Genomic DNA, 19,777 nt, shown 5'->3' with positions numbered 1-19,777 from the left:
GATTGTACCTGTACACTTTAATAGCATTGTATAAGAGACTGCCTAGTGCCCTTTCCTACAAGATAACTTACTGATTTCTTGTGGTTAACACTATTCTTTCTGTACTTTAGAGAATATGTACCATAAATGTTTTTGTTTCTTATCTTTACTTCAAAGGAACCTCGGAAGCTAAGTTATGCTGAAGTGTGCCAGAAGCCCCCTAAAGAGCCATCTCCAGTTCTTGTGCAGCCACTGCGAGAACTTCGCTCCAATGCAGTATCTCCCACCAAAAATGAAGAGAATGGAGCTCCTGAGAAGTCCTTCGAGAAACAACATGAGAAGCCAGAAGCAAGGGCTAGTAAGGATTACTCTGGCTTCCGAGGCAATGCCATTCCTAGGGGAGCAGCTGGAAAAATCAGGGAACAGAGACGCCAGTTTGGCCATAGGGCTATACCTCAGGGAGTGACTCGACGTAATGGCAAAGAGCAATACGTGCCACCCAGATCACCAAAGTAAACAAAAACAAAAAAACTGTTCAAAAACTTCTCTCTCTTCCCATTAAACTTGAGCCTGGCTATATTGAACTGTTTTGGAGGGGAGGGCGTGGCCAGGAAGGAAACAAGAGAAAGTACATCCTTAAATCATTATGGATTTTGGAGTTGTGAGCTATAGAATCCCAAAATTCATCTCTAAAGCGATTTTAAAATGCTGGAGGATTCCAATCAGTATAAATATATATATATATGTATACATATATAAAAATATAATTTTTCTATTTTTGTTTTTGATTTTAATTTGCAGAGATCTTCTGCCTGGAATCAATTTTGAGGGTTCAGATTTAGCTTGGGAAAAAAACACATTATACATCCTTCAGTATAGGAGATGAGGGAGTGAGAGAAAATATTTTTTGAAGAAACATTTCTGTAAAATTAGAAATTACTTTTTTTAATCTATTTAAAGTTTGGCTTGGAGAATGCCATTTCTGCCTATATGGCCTTGTGTTGCAAAACAGATCAGTGGCTGGGGTGACTGTTGTGGTGTGAGTGTGTGCAAGTATGATTGAAGCCAAATCTGTTGTCATGTTAGTAAATGATTTGAAAACTGAATGTAATACTTGAGTAGATTTTTTTTTTTCCAGTTTGAAATTTAGTCTGTCTTTTTGACCTTACTAATATTTCATTCAACAAGCTGTTAAACTCTGATTGTACTTGGGGATGTGACTACCAATCAGTTTGATACTCAAGGAAAGAATGGGGGTTATTTGAAAAATTAAAATTTTGTGTTATATCTGAGTGGGTGGGTCAAATGGAGCTCAGAGGTTTAAGCTGCCCTGTGATTTTTCTTCCCCCCCTAAAATAGGAAACGATTTCTTTCTTTTGTTACTTTCTTCCTTACTCTGTTCTTTGACTACCCACCCCCAAAAGCAAAATAACCAATCACCTACAGAATTGTATGTTTCTAGTAGCCTGGCTCAGTCTAGTCAAATCATATAACTGTTCTAAATTTCTGACTTGAACGTTAAAGTATTTTACTCTTCTGGTCATGTATTTAGAACTTTAGATCCCAGAATGATAGGGCAGACTGACCCTACAGTAATTTATTTGTGTTAGTGTTAAAGATGAAACATTGTAGCTGACTCTTAAAGTGTTAAATAGTATAGATGTAAAAAGAAATTTCTTTTTAAAGTTTTAATTTGGGGACAACTTTTTCTGTTTACAATGTATTTATCACCTTCCTTCTTTCCCTTTCTCAAAAAAAAAAAAAAGCAGTTTGGAATTCACAGAAACAGAACCAGCAAGTCACAAAATTTTTGAGTTAAGGTTAGAAAGATAGTTAAAATTAACATATAATTTCTCAGTGAATAAAGTTGTAGCTCTCACATTAAATAGGCAAGTTTACATGCTGGTGTTTAGAAAATGGCTAAAAAATTAAAAACCATGTTGCATTAATCTGTTTTAAGTCATACCATTTTCAGAGTTCTATGTAAGGTGGGGTTTTGTTTTCTTTTTAGGGATAGTTTGTAATAGTAATAACTGTCCCTTATGTTAGTGAATTACATATGTACAAATTGAAACTGTAAATTGTGAACACTGGAAAGCACCATTGTGACATAGAGTAAACATCTTAGTAATATATTAAAATGAATGTAAATGAGGGTTAAAATTACATTACTGTGAAACTCATCTTCCAACTCTAAGTTAAGCTTTGGAGATTTGTATTAGTAGGTAACTGTTCAGAGCTTTGAAAACACCGCACATTTCTGTACAAGCCAGAATTATCATTTCTTTGTAACTTATTATTCAGCTTGGCAATTGCTTTTGATTTGGTGGATTGATAACATGATATAATATATTTAAGCAGTTTGAAACTATTCATTTCTACACACTATTTTCTACTAAATGAAACATACAATAAAACTACCTGTGCTGAAATTTGGGGGAAGTTTAGGTCTTTAAAAAAAAAAAGTATTAATAATCACTGACTACATCTATGATAAAAGTGCTTATTTTGGTTTACTTAGATAATGCTGCAGCTGGTGGAAATGATAAACGTTTAAAGTGTTAACACTCTGTGAATGTATTGGATTTAAGAGAATAAACATTTTACAAAAATCGCTTGGTAAGGATTATAAACTTAATTATTGCACTTAGATGAAACAATACTTTTTTTTTTTTACAATGTGTCACAGAAATAGGCCTATATTACTTGTATCCTTGTATGACTTGCTGTTAGTCTACCCAACTTCTAAAAACTAAATGTTCTAATTGATACACAAGAAAAGAGTTCTTTCTCAAGAAAGCAAGTGTGTTCTTGCTTTTTCCCAGAAGGTGTTATTGAAAGTAGAAATTTAAAGACATGACCATTTTTAAATTTCATATTAAATATAATGTTTTTCAGTTAATTTGCCTCATTACAGCTAATAGTTCCCGTTTTGATGGGATGTATAGGGAAGAATAATGTGTGGGTGTATGTGTGTGTGTGTGTATATATATATAATATATATATTCACAATATGTATTTAGCATTTATTTTATTATATCAGATTTAAGGTTTGTATCTAAATGATGCCTATGAGTTGTGTGAAACTGATGGCTTTTTTGTCCAGCATTACTCTGTAACTGATGAGGGTCGGGCATTCATTGTAGTTTAACTATTTATTTGGTTCTTTAGAAGGAGGAATTTAAATGTCAAGTTTTTCTCTTCATCCTTATGACTTAACTTGTCCTTGGGTTGTTGGAGGGTAAAAGTAGATACAAATGATCTTGAGTGTATGGTTCAGTGATCTTCTGCCATACTTCTTAAATGCATGAGAACAAGAGTCACACAAGTTCATCACCTTGCACTTCACAGAGAAGGTATATAGATAGAGATATGGCAAAACTTACCTCCATTTTCTATCCAGATAATTAAGGTTTTCATGGTATCTAGGCCTGTCTTTAATCTGAGTAATTTCATTTTTGCAAATATAGACACTGGCATTCAAAGGAATGATCCATCTAAATTTTTTTCAACTGGATTTTGGAAGAAGATAAGCTCTTTAAGTGATATGGTTTTTTGTTCTTATCATCTTGTGTGCTCAATTTGCATGTGATCAATTGACATGCAGATTTATTTATTTTTGGTTTCTAAAATTAAGGTAGCTTGAATATTGTTGTACATTCCTTTTTCTTTTTAAATACCAGGTTGGCTTTGGAGAAGGCATAATGATGGAGTATTAGCATCTGCTGGAGCAGAGACTAGTATTTAAAAGTTACTGAACACTTTCTATAGTTTTATTAGTTATGGCCTTAAATATTTAGTCTTTTGGCTTAAATGTCCATTGGTTTTACTTTGATACAGTTGAACAGCACTGGGGTTAAGTCTGTTATTTATGTTGGCCATGTATAGTAACCATATTTTAAAAGTACTGTTTTGTTTTTACAGAAAAGGTAAAATACGAAAGAGGAGTTTTTGTAAATTCTTAACTACAATGTATGGTGTTCTTTCCTAAGTTTTTATATTTCCTTACAATTTGGTGGCCATTAATTTAACTTTGGGCTTTTTGGTGTATGCTAATTTAGTCTGAGATTTCAAGAAGATACATAGACATTTCAGTCCTCATTAATTGAGGACATTTTAAGAAGTTGAAAGAGAATTTGTTTTCAAGTTGAGAGTGTATTCTTTTTTAAATTCCACCTAATTATTAAATAGTTTCAATTTTATTTTTAAAAGCTGTGAATTGTTGAGTAGACGGTTCCTGAAAGTACAAGTGAGATATCAACAGGCTGTGTATACAATAAAATGGTTTTATTTTCAGTTTTGCAGCACAAAACACTGATTAGTATAAGAAACAATCCACATCATTATTGGGTTTTGTTTTTTTGTTTTTTGCCTGATTCAGGTATGAGTGATATCTCTTAAATGTTCGGGGTTGGGAGTCAGAACCAGTTATCTGGCTTCTCTTGTCCATTGCTTAGGTTTGTTCTTGTTGTCAAAACTGCACTCCCCCCCCCCCCTCTGCCAATGGTGTGACACATGCTCATGCATATTATGTTAAAATGAGTACATCGTTGTATTTGTATTTTTGTTTTCAACATTGCCAAGGTGCTATGGGAAATTAACACAAAATTAGAAAAAATAAAATTATTAAAAAGCAGGACTGGTTTCCTTTTCTCCAGGTGGCTTATGTTTAATGGCTACTTGTATTTACTTTCTGAGTAGTTTTTATGTTGCCCACTCTCTAGTTCTATTCTGGTTTCAGCTGTTGTTTTGTTTTTGGGAGGGGGGTATGGGTTGTGTGATATTTCATCTGCAAAGTGAGGGTAGAGAGCTAGAAGATTCAGCTCTGTGATTCTGGGGTTTTCTTAAATTCTTTTAGTGTCAGAAGCAGTTATTGAAGGGGAGAAAAATCACAGGGCACTGTGCAGCTTAAGGGTTTTGCCTTCGTGGATCAGATTATGGCCTGATTTGAGTGTGTAAATTCTGGGTCTTTAAACTTCTGTTTCCAAGAGAAAGCCCCTTGGTTACCTTTACCTTTTCAACCACCTCTTTGATTGCAAACCCTAGAGCTAAAGGGTTTGGGGGAGCTTTTTAAGGGAAGGTTCACCGGGAAATTTAAATGAGTCTTTTAATCTTTTTTTAAACTATGATAACGGCAAAAATGGAAAAGCTGAGCAATCTCTGGCTTTTTTTAACAGCTGGTATCTGCAAATTAATGTGACAGCTCAACTTTTATTGAATATAGCATTGCTAAAAAACCCTGAAGTGTTACATAGCTGTTATGCCACAGTTTATTCTTGAATAGTAGAAATCTAGGTCTTTTAAAATATAGGCTAATTTCAAATTAGATTTTCGAATTCTCATATATTCAGAAATGTTTATTCCACAAGTTATGTGTTATGAGTCTGTTTATAAATAATACATATAAAGGTAACATTTAATGTGAACATTCACTTTGATGATGACTTAGTAGCATTGTCCTTTCAACAGCTAAAACCTTTATTTTGCTAATGAACATTTATCTTAATGAAGATAGCTGATATCAGTGAGCAAAATCATCCCAGTAATAACAGGTTTACAGGGGAAACATGCTAACAAAGCCTTAGGGCTTTCTGTCAGTGTGTTAGTGAGTTTATTTGGCCAAGAGAGGAGGTACATAACTTAAATTTCAGGAACACACCGTAATTGTGTATTATTTTAGGTGGACTAATGACCAATTGATAAACTTAGTTATGTAGGCCTTTGAGTTGTATTAAAAATGAATGGATTTATCAAGAGTCATATCACTGAGATACTTTATATATTTATGCCTTGTTAGAAAATATTAACTGAAGTATGTCTCCAAGTATAAATTTCAGTTTTATGCCTGGAAGTTTTTATAAAAAGTTTAACATTACTACTAGAAGATTGTGAATTTCCTTAAAAATCTCTGGAATGAAAACTATCAAGGGTGTCTTTAGTTTGTGTGAGGGTTTAAAGGAATTGAGATGTTTTCACTTTCTTCATAATGCTCCATTTTCTTCTGGTGTTGTGGGAAGGAACAAGCTTCCTAAATGATATCTTTTAAATTCATTTTTGGTAGCTGTTATGCAAATCTTTGAAGCTGCTGTACTTCTCTCCTGTTTCCTCTGCATACCTGCTGTATCCGACTTAATGAACCATAGTAGAACTCCAGCCTCCCTATAACCTTATGTAGGCTGTTATTTTAACATGTTTTATATTTATTTTGAATGATGCATCTAAGTTCTAATTTTGCTATTGTGCATTCCAAATTCTGCCTATACAAATAACTATGACCTCGACATGTCAAAACTGAGGGTATTGACTTAGCATTGGAGCTAATCATGATGGGTGGGGTATTCATTTAGCCAGTATATATTGCATGCTATGTTCCAGGCATTGTGCTAGACAGCAAAAAATAGATTGGATTCCTACCCTTATGGTACTTAGCATGAAATAATCATAAGTAATTGCAAAATTAGACCAGTAGTAAATGTGAAAGCCGGAATCAGGCAGAATCCATGCAGTTGGAGAGGGGGGTGGGTGGTACAGGGATAGAATGCTTGCCTGAGAAACAGAGGACAGATACCTGAAGGAGTAGGAGTTAATTAGGTGAGCCCGGAGGAGAGTGTTCCAGATGAAGGAGCAACCTGTACATACTTCTTTATGATGCATTGGAAGAATTATAGGGTCCTGCAGATACAGTATGGGGGACCTTGTTCCGTCTTCGAAGCTGAGGACAGAGAAAGAGGTAAGAGCCAGACTCCTGGGTTTGAAATTTGTGCATTATGGAGAACAGATGAGACGAGTTAGATTTTACCTGGTGATGATAGTTGGAGCAGAGTGGTAGATTTGAGAAACATTTGGGAAACAGACGTGAATGGGTTAGATACAGAGGGTGAGAGGAAGGCATAGAAAATGACTCATGAATTTGTGACTTTGGAACTGGATGGAAGTTTGTGGCATTCACCATGATTGAATACATTGGCAAAGAACCTTTTGTGGGCAGGGAGATATGAGTACGGTTTTGAGATGGTTATGCTTGTTCTTGCAGGATTTCTGATAATCCTAACAATGGCAAGATGGGAGTGGGGGCTGCAAAAAGAAATACTGAACTAAAATCTTTAAGTCTAAAAGACAGTTCATCTCTAGCATTATGGTGGTTTTCATTATATTACATTTTCTTTCAGCTTACTTAGGGATAGGGCTAAAAATTATTTAGTTTATATCTACCCCTATTTGTCTTAATTGTTGCTACCTTAACCCTAATCATCATCCTCTCTTCCCACCTGGACAGTCTCCATGCCAACTACTGTTAAGCACTTCTCATGTGAGTTCATTCAAGTTTTAATGTTTCCAATCCTCACCAATAAAATTGTCAGATTGGAGAGGAATTAAAAGCATTAAGCTTGTTGTGACTTACCACTGCTAAAAAAAATTTTATTATCAACTTGCCATTTTTCTATGTGAAGATCCCTAAAAGACATAATTCACACATGCCTCAGCAAACCAGCTGTGTCCTAGAAATGATGTAACACACTCATAAACACGGCTAGAAGGTTATAAAATTTGAATGTCTATCAAATCCCCCCCAACCCTGAGTAACATTATAGTCTTCCCATAGCTATAGCCAACACTGTTATTAATCTTGGTGTATTTAGGCAAATCATTTATTTCTCTCAGCTTTACTCATCCCAAAATTTGGGGAGTAATAGCACATACTCTTCAAGATTCCAGATTTAACTTACTGATTTAAAAAAAATTTTTATTGTGTCTCACCACTTATTTTCTTGTGTATGTATGGCTGTTTGTGTAGCATGCCACTTTCCATCAGTATTCAAATCTTAGAAATACCCACACACTAACTCCATGACCTTAATTGTTTTATTTATGACCATTTTGATCTTACATATCTACCATAAGCCAAGACACTAGGTGCACAGAATGCTAAAATTATGAAATTTCCACCCTTAATAACTAGAGTGGAGCATTGCAAGCCAAAATATTACTATGAAGTGTTATGAATGTTTTGATGGTATTAGGAATACACATTCAATGGTGGTCAGCTCTGCGGGGGTTGGGGAGATAGGCATTAACTTCCAAATGGATTCATGATCAATATGTGTTGGCTAGGTAGGTGAAGGAAGAATGAGCAGCATACTGACAGAGTGCAAGTAAAGGCAAAGAGGCATGACCATGGGGCAAATTCAGTATAATTTGGAATGGGTGGAGTGTAGGTTTCAGTAGAGTACGGCAAGAGAAAAGCTGAATTTACTTTGCAGTCAAATCATGACCAATCGTATGCTAAGAAAATGACTTCACTTGATTCTGTAGGGAATGCAGAACCACTGAAAGTCTTAAGGAGAGGATTATGGTCAGATTCGAAATTGAGAACACAAAGCTGGTGGTTATGTAAATAGTTTGGGAATTGTCCAGGTGAGAAAGATGTTTGGAATTAAGGAGCAGTAGTTAAAACAGTATGAGAGGTTGAATAATCTCTCCCACAAAGATGTCCACATCCTAATCTCCAGAACCTGTGAAAGTTATTTATACTGCAAAGGGGATTTTGCAGATGTGATTAAGTTAAAGATTTGGAATGAGGTTTTCCTGGATTGTCCAGGTGGGCCCAATATATTCACAAAGGTAAGTCTAAGAGGCAGGAGATCAGTCAGTAGTACTATAGTTATGTCTTGTGATGAAATACTATATATCACTTAAAGTGAATGAACTGGAAACAGCTCTTATGTGTCGAAATGTTGAGAGAGCAAGTTAGATTGACATGTAGAGTTTGATACCTTTTATTTATAGTTTTTAAATTACTATTGTTTATGGATACATCTAGTAAAAGTATAAAAATGTAATAATATACTTGGGAATGATACCAGCTGCAAGATGGTGGATACCTTTTAAATAACCATCTTTGGGGAAGGAGGAAGGGAGGTAAATAATACTAGGGATGCATGTATAGGGCCTTCAATGTATCTATTATGTCTTTAAAGTTCTGAAGCAGAAATAGATGGTGAGATAGGTACATAGGTATAATTCTCTATACTTGGAAATATTTTCAAGTAAAAACACTTTTTAAAAATGTAAAAGAAGGCAGAGGAAAAGGAGTTCCCAAACAATACTGGCATTAAATGTTCTAACAAGAGAAGCAGGAGAAAGAGATGTTAAAGAAATTAAAGGAGGAGAAAATTTCAAGATGTAAAGTATAAATGCCACTTAAGTGAGATGACTGGAGTCCATTGGATTTGACAGTTGGATGGCTACTGGTAACCATTACCAAACTGATTCAATAGACTAGTAGTGGAGGCCTGATAATAGAGGGTTGAGAATAGGTTGGAAAATAAGTAGAGGGAAGCCAGTGGCTTACTTTAAACGTTCAGTGATGGAGCTGGATCCAAGTGCATGATCAATCTTAATCTAATCCCTCTCTCTCCTCTTCCCTCACCTTTTTCCCACACCTTTCCCTCCCATGCCCAATCTACTAGCTGTATGTTGGCTTCTTCCTCAAGTGCGTTCTCTATGTGACAGGAAAGATTGGTCAATAGCAGTTACAGGTTTACGAGGTCCTTGCAGCAATTTCCAGATGAGGAAAGAAGTCTCTTCCCCTGTGTCCAAATCTTTCACACAACAGGACAAATCTCCCTCAAGAGTTTTGGGCTTTTATGATCCTGTAGCTTATGATCCTCAGCCATCAAGGGAAGGGATACACCCAGTATCTATATATAATTTAGGTACTTCTTATCTGTTATTGCTAAAATTATATTTCTTTGATTGCTGGTAAGTTTTTTAATGTTTTTATATCCTTATTAGTTACTTTTTCATTAGGTGGTCAATTTTTATTGTTTACTGGTAGGGCTCTTTTTTTATAATCTATTTTTGTTTGTTTTTTATAATTTATTATTTATATTTGGCTGCGTTGGGTCTTTGCTGCTGCGCGTGGGCTTTCTCTAGTTGTGGCGAGTGGGGGCTACTCTTCATTGCGGTGTGCGGGCTTCTCATTGCGGTGGCTTCTCTTGTTGCGGAGCACGGGCTCTAGGCGCGCGGGCTTCAGTAGTTGTGGCTCGCGAGCTCTAGAGCGCAGGCTCATTAGTTGTGGCGCACAGGCTTAGTTGCTCCGTGGCATGTGGGATCTTCCAGGACCAGGGCACGAACCTGTGTCCCGTGCATTGGCAGGCGGATTCTTATCCACTGCGCCACCAGGGAAGTCCAGGGCTCTTTTTTATGTTCTGGATATTTCATTGTCTGTTAAATATACTGGAAATACATTCTTATTTGTAATTTAAAATTTTTTTAACGTGTATATCAGCGGTCCCCAACCCTTTTTGACACCAGGGACTGGCTTCGTGGAAGACAATTTTTCCACGGACTGTGGCGGGGGGGATGGTTCAGGCAGCTTGGGGACCTCTGTTGTATATGGTTTCTTGCATTTTAATTGTTTTGGGGGCCATATCTATCAACATTCACCTGTACAACTTGCTTAGAAAGCCCTGCCTATGCTGAAGTTATTAAATATTTTTCCTCTCTTCTAATACCTTAATTTTTTTCTTTAAATTTTAACTTTTAAATACATTCAGTTTCTTTTGGTGCATTATGAAGTGTCACTCTTATTTCTTCTAAATAGTCATTTGTTAAAAAGCAATTTGTTAGATACTTGATCTTTTCTCCTTGATTTGAGGTGCCGCCGTTATCATAAAGGAAATTCCTAGTTATGCGTAAGTCTGTTTCTTCAGTATTTATCAAATTCCTTCTATCCTCTTCCTGCACTAATAACACCCTGTTTTAACTCCAGTAGCTTTTTAGCATATTTTGTTATTTGAAAGGACAAATTGTTCCCATGGTTTTTAAATTTAGAATGTTTGGCCATTCTTGTGAATTTTTTTCTTTAATATGAGCTTTAGAATCACCTAACAAATTTTGTTAAAAAAAACAAAACATTCTGTTGAGGATTTTATGGATATTGCATTGTACTTACAGGAAATTTTGGGAGAACTGACTCGACAAAAATTATGAGTCTTGCCATGAAAGAACATGCATGTTTGTCTTATCTTTCATTATTCACAATCAGTATTCCTTCATGACTTTTTGGTTTTGAGGCTTGTTGATTTTTAGTGTGTTTTGATATCTGGTCAGGCAAATTCCTCTTCTAAATTTTTTATTTTTAATTTTTCTTGACTTTCCTTGAGCATTTAATCTATTTAAACTTTAGAATCTGCTTGTCAAGATTTAGAAAATTACAGTAATATTTTGATGAAGATTGCATTAACTTTTATAGATTAATTTTTGGAGTATTGATATCCTTATGATATTGTGTCTTCCCATCTGGGAATAGGAACTGTTATTTAGGTTTACAGTTTTCTTCATATAAATCGTACACATTTCTTGTTAGGTTTATTCCTACTTATGTTTTGCTGTGACCGAATGGATTTTTCTTTGAATTGTCTATTGCTCTAAGACAGGAAAGTTATTTATATTTATATGTTGGCCTAATCTTAAGCCACTTCATAAAACTAATAATAATTCTGATAGAACTAAACTAAGCTCCGTGAGAGTATAGACCTTTTTCAAACACTGTATTCCTAGCACCTAGACAGTTCCTAACATGTTACATTAACTCAGTATGATTGAATGAACGAATGAGTGAATGATAGTATTTTAGTTGATTCTCTTGGATTTCTGGGTAGACAATATTTCCAGTTTTTCAACTGTTATAATTATGAAACTTTTAGTAAAGATTGCTTTGTAGATTGATGTTTTAAAGTACCCGTTCTCTTACATATATATCAATATTAGAAAAAATAGAAAAAGATACAATTACAAAGTTATGATCTCCTGCAGAAATATTTCTCTGTACTTAAAAAAATGTTTTTTTATGGAAATTTTAAAATATATACAAAAGTAGAATAGTATAATCAAGCTGCATATTCCCGTCACCCAACTCCTTCTATGATCTCGGCCAATATTCCTTCAGATATACCTCTACCTTCTTCTCACCCCACCTTGCATTGGGTTATTATGAAGCAAATCTCAGGCATACCATTTCATCCATAAGTATTTGAGTATGTTTTCCCATTAAAAAGTACTATTTTAAAGTTATATAATCACAATGTCATTACCATATGTAAAAATATGACCATAATTCCTAAATATCTAGTGTTCAAATTTTCCTGATCCTCATAAATTTTTTCTTTCCTTTAAAAATCTCTTATTTAAGGGCTTCCCTGGTGGCGCAGTGGTTAAGAATCCGCCTGCCAATGCAGGTGACACAGGTTCGAGCCCTGGTCCGGGAAGATCCCACATGCCGCGGAGCAATTAAGCCCATGCGCCACAGTTACTAAGCCTGAGCTCTAGAGCCCCCGAGCCACAACTACTGAGCCTGCACACCACAACTACTGAAGCCCACGCACCTAGAGCCCGTGCTCCACAACAAGAGAAGCCGCTGCAATGAGAAGCCTGCACGCTGCAATGAAGAGTAGCCCCCGCTCGCCGCAACTAGAGAAAGCCCGCGCGCAGCAATGAACGCGCAACGTAGCCATAATTTAATAAATAAAATAAAATTTAAAAACTGCCATAGTCCTCATGTAAACCAGAAGACATACATACATATATTCCCATAGATTCTCCTTACATTGTTGCAGTTAAACGGAAATTTCAAAGTCTACTTCCCAGTCAGCCATGATATTACATTCCTTTTTTAAGCTGAAATTCTTTCCTCAACCTAAAAGAAAAATTTTTTTCCCTTCCAGCGCATGAATGATATAATACTGTCTGGGAACTACTAAAGAACAGATGCTGAGGCCTTACTCTCAAAGGACCAATTTTGGATCAGAATGGAAGGGAAGGAAAAACACTGGAATTCCCTCTAATTCTGCAGGGGACTTTTGGCGTTTAAAAAAAGATTCAATACTACTAAAGAAAGACTATGAATGACAGTTTAAGGCATCTTCCCCAGTAGTTCCCGGTAAAAACACACACATGTGTGGATCCTTATACTGAATTAAAATATTAATACTTTTGGAACACCTATTAAGTCATACACCGAGGAGGATAAAAAGATAAAGAAGACGAAGTTCTCCTGTAAGTAGTTAGACGTCTAGGAAGGGGGAGGCAGATTCTCCCTCCTTTGTCTTAAATGCTAGAACTGAAATAGAAAAAAAAAGAGCTCCTGGTAAATGCAATCGGGAAGCCCCAGTGAAAGAACGGGCCTGAGTTCAAATCTTTATGAATCGGAGGTGTCAATCAGGGGGAAACGGAAGAAGTGACAAGACAAAGGGATACACTACTAAGTGAAGAGAACTGGAAAAAGCAAGGCCTGGGGCCCCTGAAAACTGCTTGGTCGTGAGTTCGTAAAAGGTAAAGGCTACGTGTCCCGGTGGACACCAACACCGTTAGCGTACTTCGCGTTGGAGAAATCGGGGCGGCGGGCTTGGAGTCGTCGTTTCAGGAGTTTCCCAGTAGAGGGCGCTATGAGACCGCGAGTGCTCAGCCTGACTCGGCTTCGGAGGCGGTGCAGCCTCGGCCCGGGGGCGGGGCTGCCGCGCTCACGTGACCCTTGCTCATGGCGGCGGCGGCAGCGGAGTCGCTGGCGGCGCTCGGCGGCCGGAGCCGGATCCTGTAGTCGGGGTGTGGGCTCGCGTCAGTCCGTCCCTCTTTCGGCCCCCTCGGTTGTCTTCCGGAGTGTGGCTGACAGAGCCGGGATGGCGGAGCGAGGCCTGGAACCCTCGCCGGCTGCGGTGGCGGCGCTGCCGCCCGAAGTGCGGGCGCAGCTGGCGGAGCTGGAGCTGGAGCTCTCGGAGGGTAGGAGACGGGCGGGGGAGCGGGCGCCCGGGCGCCGCTGCGGATCGCGGCGAGGGGAGACCAGGTCCTCGCCGCGCGCCCTGGTGGCCGTGCGGGCAGAGTGGAGGAGGGTGCCGGAAATCTGGCCCGGGCTCTGAAGGGTCGCTCCCCTTCTCTCTCACCCCGGGAAGTGGGTTTCCGTGTGATTCATTGTGTTCCCTGGGAGGGGGTGAGCAGAGGCTTGGAGGAGAGGTCCTCCCCAGGCCCGGGCTGCTTCTGCGCTCCCTGCCCCCCAAAACCCGAGACAAAGCTGTGTCCTCCCGCTTCAGGCTTCTGCCCGGGCGCCGGGGCACGGTGGGGGCGGGGCGGGGGTGAGGCCGCCAGCAGGGTGGCTGACAGCTTTCTCCTGTCCTCCTCTACCCTTTTCCAGGGGAGGGCCCTAGCCTGTTTCAGCTCCCCTTCCCCCCGTTCAGAAAAAGAGAAAGACAGGGGAAATCCGCCAACATTTCTTCTTCCTTCTTTAACAATGCGAGATGCCTCCCCAGTGACAGGAGAGAGATGGAAGCGGGTTGGGCCGTAGAGGGTCCTAGGGAGGCCAGAAGCAGTGGCATTAACACACAGACACACAGGGCTGCTTTTAGACCACCTTTATCGTAAGGGTTTTTTTCCTGGTGCCTGTATTCGGGCTGAATTGTCCGCATCTGATCACCTTGTGCAGTCTTTGAAGAGGGAAGGAGAGAGGTGGCTACCGGTTACATGGAAATCCTGGCCGGCACTGTCTTTCTTTTGTTAATGGGTTGTTACAAGGAGGGTTGGATTGGTATTGAGAATTAAAAGAATGGAATAAGTCGAGCCACTATTATTAGAGAAGTCCCTGGACAACAATGAGAGAAACGTTGCTCTGTTGTGGGCATGTGATCAGGCTTCTTGTGCAGTTGTGATCAGTTCTCCACAAAGTTCCTGTTTTTATCACAGGCTGCCTCTGAGACAAAAGCAGCATTTTCTCCAAGCTTGATGTCAGTACTGTGGTGGTGTCCCCTGAGTTGCATATTCTTATTGAGTTCTTTGCCAAAGGCCCTCTTCGCTAGCATTTTTCAAGTGGATTAAAAACTGTTGGTTGGAAAAGAAGAATGTGATAAGTTCCCAGGAGAGTTCTGACTTTTTGTTTACTTATCAAGGCATTCTCTCTCCCACCCCGCAATCCTTTACAATGAAAAACCAGAAGTAGATTTGAGTGTTATAAAGCCAGTGGGGCATGGAGGGAAATAATTATTTTTAATAACCCTGTTAGGTTTTCCCAGTGTATAGGGAGGTGCTGTTTTCATTTGCACTTAATTATCCACATATTTTTTTTCAGTTAACCAGTTGGGAAGTTATTCTTTGTCCAGTCCCCAGAATCAGTTGTGGTGGGTGAGTTTGTTTCTGTGAAATGTTTAGGGCATTGCCATCTTGGTTCTGCCTCTCAAAAAAACTCATTCTTCTAGACTAAAGCATTGTCATTCAATCTGTGATGACTTGCATTCAAGTCAGACTTTTAAAAGTTACTTTATAGTATCACATCAGCTATCTTTGATTAGCCAGAAGGAGAGAAGTTTGGCTGGATGTTTGCATCAGAATGAGATTAAAAATAGGAGTTGATTGCTTTTACATGGAGAGGGAAATCCTGGAAGCTCTTTATTCTTGATATATCTGCTTCCAGCTGATTATCGTTTACTTCTCTGGGTGTTTCTAGAGATGATTCCAAGGAACTATTTCTAGGACTCACACTGATTAGCTCACCTTTGTCTCCTTCAAGAAAGTGTGAAACTCCTACAAACTGTATTGCCAAGCCTTCAGCATTTTTAAGGACAAGTGCGTGGTTTGTTTTCCGATGCAGGGTTGTTTTGGTCTGGCGTGTAACTGAGTTTGAATTGGTTTCTTAAAGGTTTATACTACATTATCCTGTATTTCATCTCTTTTAGCGATGGAAAATGGGAAAAAATATAGTTGAAAAACCTCGGGCCTGCAGTGTCAGCATCTTGGCCATCTGTCTGTCTCTCTTGCTTAAAGTACAGAGGATGGTTGACTGGAGGAGTAGGTAGACATTTTTAGGAATTCAAGTGAAGTTGAAACCACCAACAACCCCCAGATCTATAGCATGCTATTTGTGATGTCTGTATCATATTTTGAAGGGACCTTTGTTTGTTTAAAATTTTCTCTACAGTTACTGCTCTGACAAAAGTACTTTTTTCTTCTGGGAAAAAAAAAGGTGCTTTTAACTATGTGTTCATTGTGTGTTGTTGGCTTTGATGCACTCATTCCTCCATTTTATTCATTTTTTTAGGTTCAGGCTGTAGTTGGTCCTAATTATAGCGATCATCTGAGCTGTATGCCATTAAAGAATTTTCTTTGTGCTCGCCTGTATTTTCAGCTGCAGGCTCTGGTCGCAGATGAGCCAGCTGTGCGCTGGAACGCAGGTTGTGCCACCCTGGGCTGTTTGCCGCAGAGTGTGTTGCAGAACCCAGTGCTGTGGCTGGTGCTTTATTCAGGCAGGTCACCGTGGACTTGGTGCTTAAAGCTGCCTGCTTTTGCACCAAAAAGAACAGCCCAGCACTGTCCAGAGAATCATTTAAAATTGAAATGACACCTAATCATAAGCTTTTCTGTAGACTAATTGAATAGGCAGGAGGTTTCTGCAAGTATTCCCACAACTGAAAATTTTTTCATGATTCACATGTGTTATTATATTTATTATGTATTTGGTAACAAGCTCTGTTGTCTGAACTTGAGTCATATGTTTTAGTCAAGTGTATGCACAAAAATAACACTAATGAGGGGAATTTGTTTAAATCTGTCTGATAATTCATTGTATTTGTGTCATGATCTTATGCATTATGTCATTTGAGTCTCACTGCAACTTTGTGATTAGGTAGAACAGATGTTATTAACACCTATTAATAGTTTTTTGTTGTTGTTTTAGTTTAACAGAAGGGAAAACTAAGACTCAGAAAGGTTAAGTATTTTGTCTAAAGTTGCTCACTAATAAGTGCCGTTATCTTAAGCTGACATGTAATTATGGCATCTGTTACCATTGAATGAGTTAAATATCTTTACGGTTATTGCACAAGCTATTAACTCTAATTTTTACTCTAAGCAAATGCTATGAAATAGTTGTATGCCACAATTCCAAAGAGTCTTGTTGATTCTCTTTCTGAAATCTTTTTTAAATCTATCGTTCACTTATTTGATTCAGCAGACATTTATTTTCTGCTTATTATGTGCTAGGGATACAGAGGTGAGCATGGTACTGTGTTAGCTTTCAAGGAGCTCTGAGTCCGGTAGGGAAATCACTTAAAAATACCAACAAAACAGTCCATGAGACAAAACAGTACATGAGGGTTCTGTACAGAAACTGCCTTCTAAGAAAAGAGGAAGCTGTCTACTTTGTCGTTGTGAAAAAGGAACAGCAGAGAACCTTAAATACAAAACTGGATGCTGGTAGAGAGGGCTGTGATTTAGCTCGTGCAGTTCAGTCATAAGTGTGAAGGAAAGAAGGCAGTCTGTGGCAAATTAGAAGGGGTGCAAGTCTTTCAGTGCCTGAAAACAGTCCCAAGATGACAACTGGAAAGGTATTTAAGATAAAATAACACTTACAGGAAGGGATCCTCCCTTTTCTTGTTTGAACACTTCTCTGACCACAAACACAACAAACCCAGTCACATCCTCCCTTTCTCCTGTCTATTTCATCACGTATCTCAGGGTCCTCAAAGAGTGGTACAGGTCTACCTTGAAGGTGGAGGGGAAAGAGGCAGCTGCTTCCTAGGAGATGAAGTGAATCCTCTTTAGGAGTTGGGCAGAGGTGGGGGAGTTGAAGAGGAAAAGGGGGAGATGCTGAATTGAGATTGTATTTCACAGTGTTCAAAGTGGGCAATTGGAATTAAGCCACCAGAAAACTGGTAAATCCTTCTTACTTATAATGGGAAAGTGGGCCACTTCCCCCCAAATATGTAGCATAGTCATTAATTCATAAGAAACACCTTTATCAGAAAATTATGTCTAAGCAGTTGTCATTCCTAGTGTTAGGAGTATTAAGGAAAACAGGTGTGTGGGTTTTTGAAAAACCAAAACTGGGCATTATTTGAGTGATTTATTCTCTGAAAGTTGCATATCTATATTTTTGGTGGGCTATACCCGCCTTATGTTGGAACTCATCTTTAGGAATTGCTTGTCAGAGCCTGTGACACATTCCTTTGAAAATCCTCATAGTGGCAAATTTTAATTCTTTGAGGGTAGAGTTTCATTTTATAGGTTACTTGGTGTCAAGTAGAGAAAAGCTGTTTGATGTTCTTCTGGAGTCCAGACTAGCTGTGAATGAAAAAATTAGAGTGATTATAAATGTGTTTTATTTGTGACTGTCAAAAAATTAGAATGATGGTAAACTGGTTTTGAGGGTAGTTCCAGAAGAGTAGTGACAGACAGATTCACTGGAAGAATGATTCACTTTACTGTAAAGGATAGCGCTTGTTTAGACACCCTAGTTCTGTGTATTTTGAAAAATTAATCTTGTTGTTTGACAGTCCATAACACTGAGCTGGATTTTTTTTTAATATAAATTTGTTTATCTATCTATTTATTTATTTATTTATGGCTGCGTTGTGTCTTTCTTGCGGTACGTGGGCTTCTCATTGCGGTGGCTTCTCCTGTTTTGGAGTTCGGGCTCTAGGTGCGCGGGCTTCAGTAGTTGTGGCACGTGGACTCAGTAGTTGTGGCTTGCGGGCTCTAGAGCGCAGGCTCAGTAGTTGTGGCTCATGGGCTTAGTTGCTCCACGGCATGTGGGATCTTCCCGGACCAGGGCACGAACCTGTGTCCCCTGCTTTGGCAGGTGGATTCTTAACCACTGTGCCACCAGGGAAGCCCCTGGATTTTTGAATAAGAGAAATCTTTAACCCTTCACTCTCAGTCCAGCCCTTGGTGGCTGCTTTCTTTCCTGGCCTGTGTGAGGATTAGCACTTCAGGGTTGAAAGTTCAGATGATTGGCTAAAAAGGGCCTTCACATGTATTTGTATTTTAATGATTATAGTTCTTCATGGTTCTCTCTCATGATTAATCAGGAATGGTCTTTGAAACACTCCTTCCTGCTTGTCTGCACCATTTCTCACAATTCTTTAAGAGTTAGTTGAAGTTCTACCTTTTTTCTAAACCTGCCCCTGAACACTGTGAGCTCTCTTTCTCCAAACCTTATAGCATTTACAGTTTATATCATTTTTACCATTCATAGATTTTGTAAATACTTAAATTGTTTTTCATTTTACCTCCATGTAAGCTCCTACAGAGGTCATTCTTTAAGTCCTTTAAACAACTGCTCAACAATTTCTTTCTTGTATTGTTTTAGGAGTGCAATAAATTTTTGTTCACCTAAGATTTCAATTGAAGCAAAGTCTCTGTCTTCGGGATTTGATTTTGGTACAAGGGGTGGGGTTGTATGATCATTTGAGGAGCACAGGTTTTGGCATCTGGTGGGCTTGGGTCCAAGTCCTGGTGTCACTTAGCCCTGTGACCTTGGATGGACTGCCTAACCTCCCTGGTTTTAGTTCTTTAGTTCTTAAAAAAGGAAGGACAACCTTATTAGAGTTGTAAGGAGGTTTAAAATGAGATCGTAGGAGAACAGCTGAGTGTGGTGTGTGCGTGTAGTAAGTGCTTGGTATGTGTAATCTTTATTGTTTCTGATAGTGAATGGATGCATAGTGACTTGGCTGTTTTTAATATCTTGTTTTACTTAGCAGAATATGATTACATATGACGTGATGAATGGAATCAATTAGTGTAATTCTTTTTTGCAAGTAATACTTGACTCCTCCATCAGTTGCTCCTGTCGGCACCCTCTACCCTAGTTCAACACGTGTTGGGTCAGTGCAAGCAGTTGACTAGAGCAGAAAAGAGTAGCTGGTTTGTTTCACATAGACATCTGGCATGTGTGCATTTCTAAGCCTGTAGGTTCCGGCAAATGGCTCTGAAATTTAAGCATGGTTTCTTAGACTCAAGCATCTTCAAGCTTTGTATG

The 19,777-nt window shown here is 38.6% G+C and overlaps 2 protein-coding genes across 16 annotated transcripts in view; both read left to right on the top strand.

The window, feature by feature from the left end:
• The window catches only part of LARP4 (La ribonucleoprotein 4), a 66,665-nt gene extending 62,050 nt beyond the window's left edge, over nucleotides 1-4,615 (top strand). For all 11 annotated transcript variants that reach the window (XM_082421343.1, XM_082421341.1, XM_082421344.1 and 8 more), the window contains one exon: nucleotides 157-4,615. In XM_082421343.1, coding sequence (XP_082277469.1) covers nucleotides 157-495 — 339 coding nt within the window. In that variant the 3' untranslated portion in view covers nucleotides 496-4,615. The remainder of the gene's footprint in view (nucleotides 1-156) is intronic.
• Nucleotides 4,616-4,737: 122 nt separating this feature from the next.
• DIP2B (disco interacting protein 2 homolog B) overlaps nucleotides 4,738-19,777 on the top strand; it is a 246,041-nt gene continuing 231,001 nt past the window's right edge. For all 5 annotated transcript variants that reach the window (XM_082421288.1, XM_082421286.1, XM_082421287.1 and 2 more), the window contains exon 1: nucleotides 4,738-13,758. In XM_082421288.1, the coding sequence (XP_082277414.1) occupies nucleotides 13,428-13,758 (331 nt within the window). In that variant the 5' untranslated portion in view covers nucleotides 4,738-13,427. The remainder of the gene's footprint in view (nucleotides 13,759-19,777) is intronic.

This window comes from Balaenoptera physalus (assembly GCF_965194825.1).
Source record: "Balaenoptera physalus genome assembly, chromosome: 13".
Lineage (NCBI taxonomy): Eukaryota > Metazoa > Chordata > Mammalia > Artiodactyla > Balaenopteridae > Balaenoptera > Balaenoptera physalus.
The sequence above is the reverse complement of the archived record's forward strand: the minus strand, read 5'-3'. Positions and strand labels throughout refer to the sequence as shown.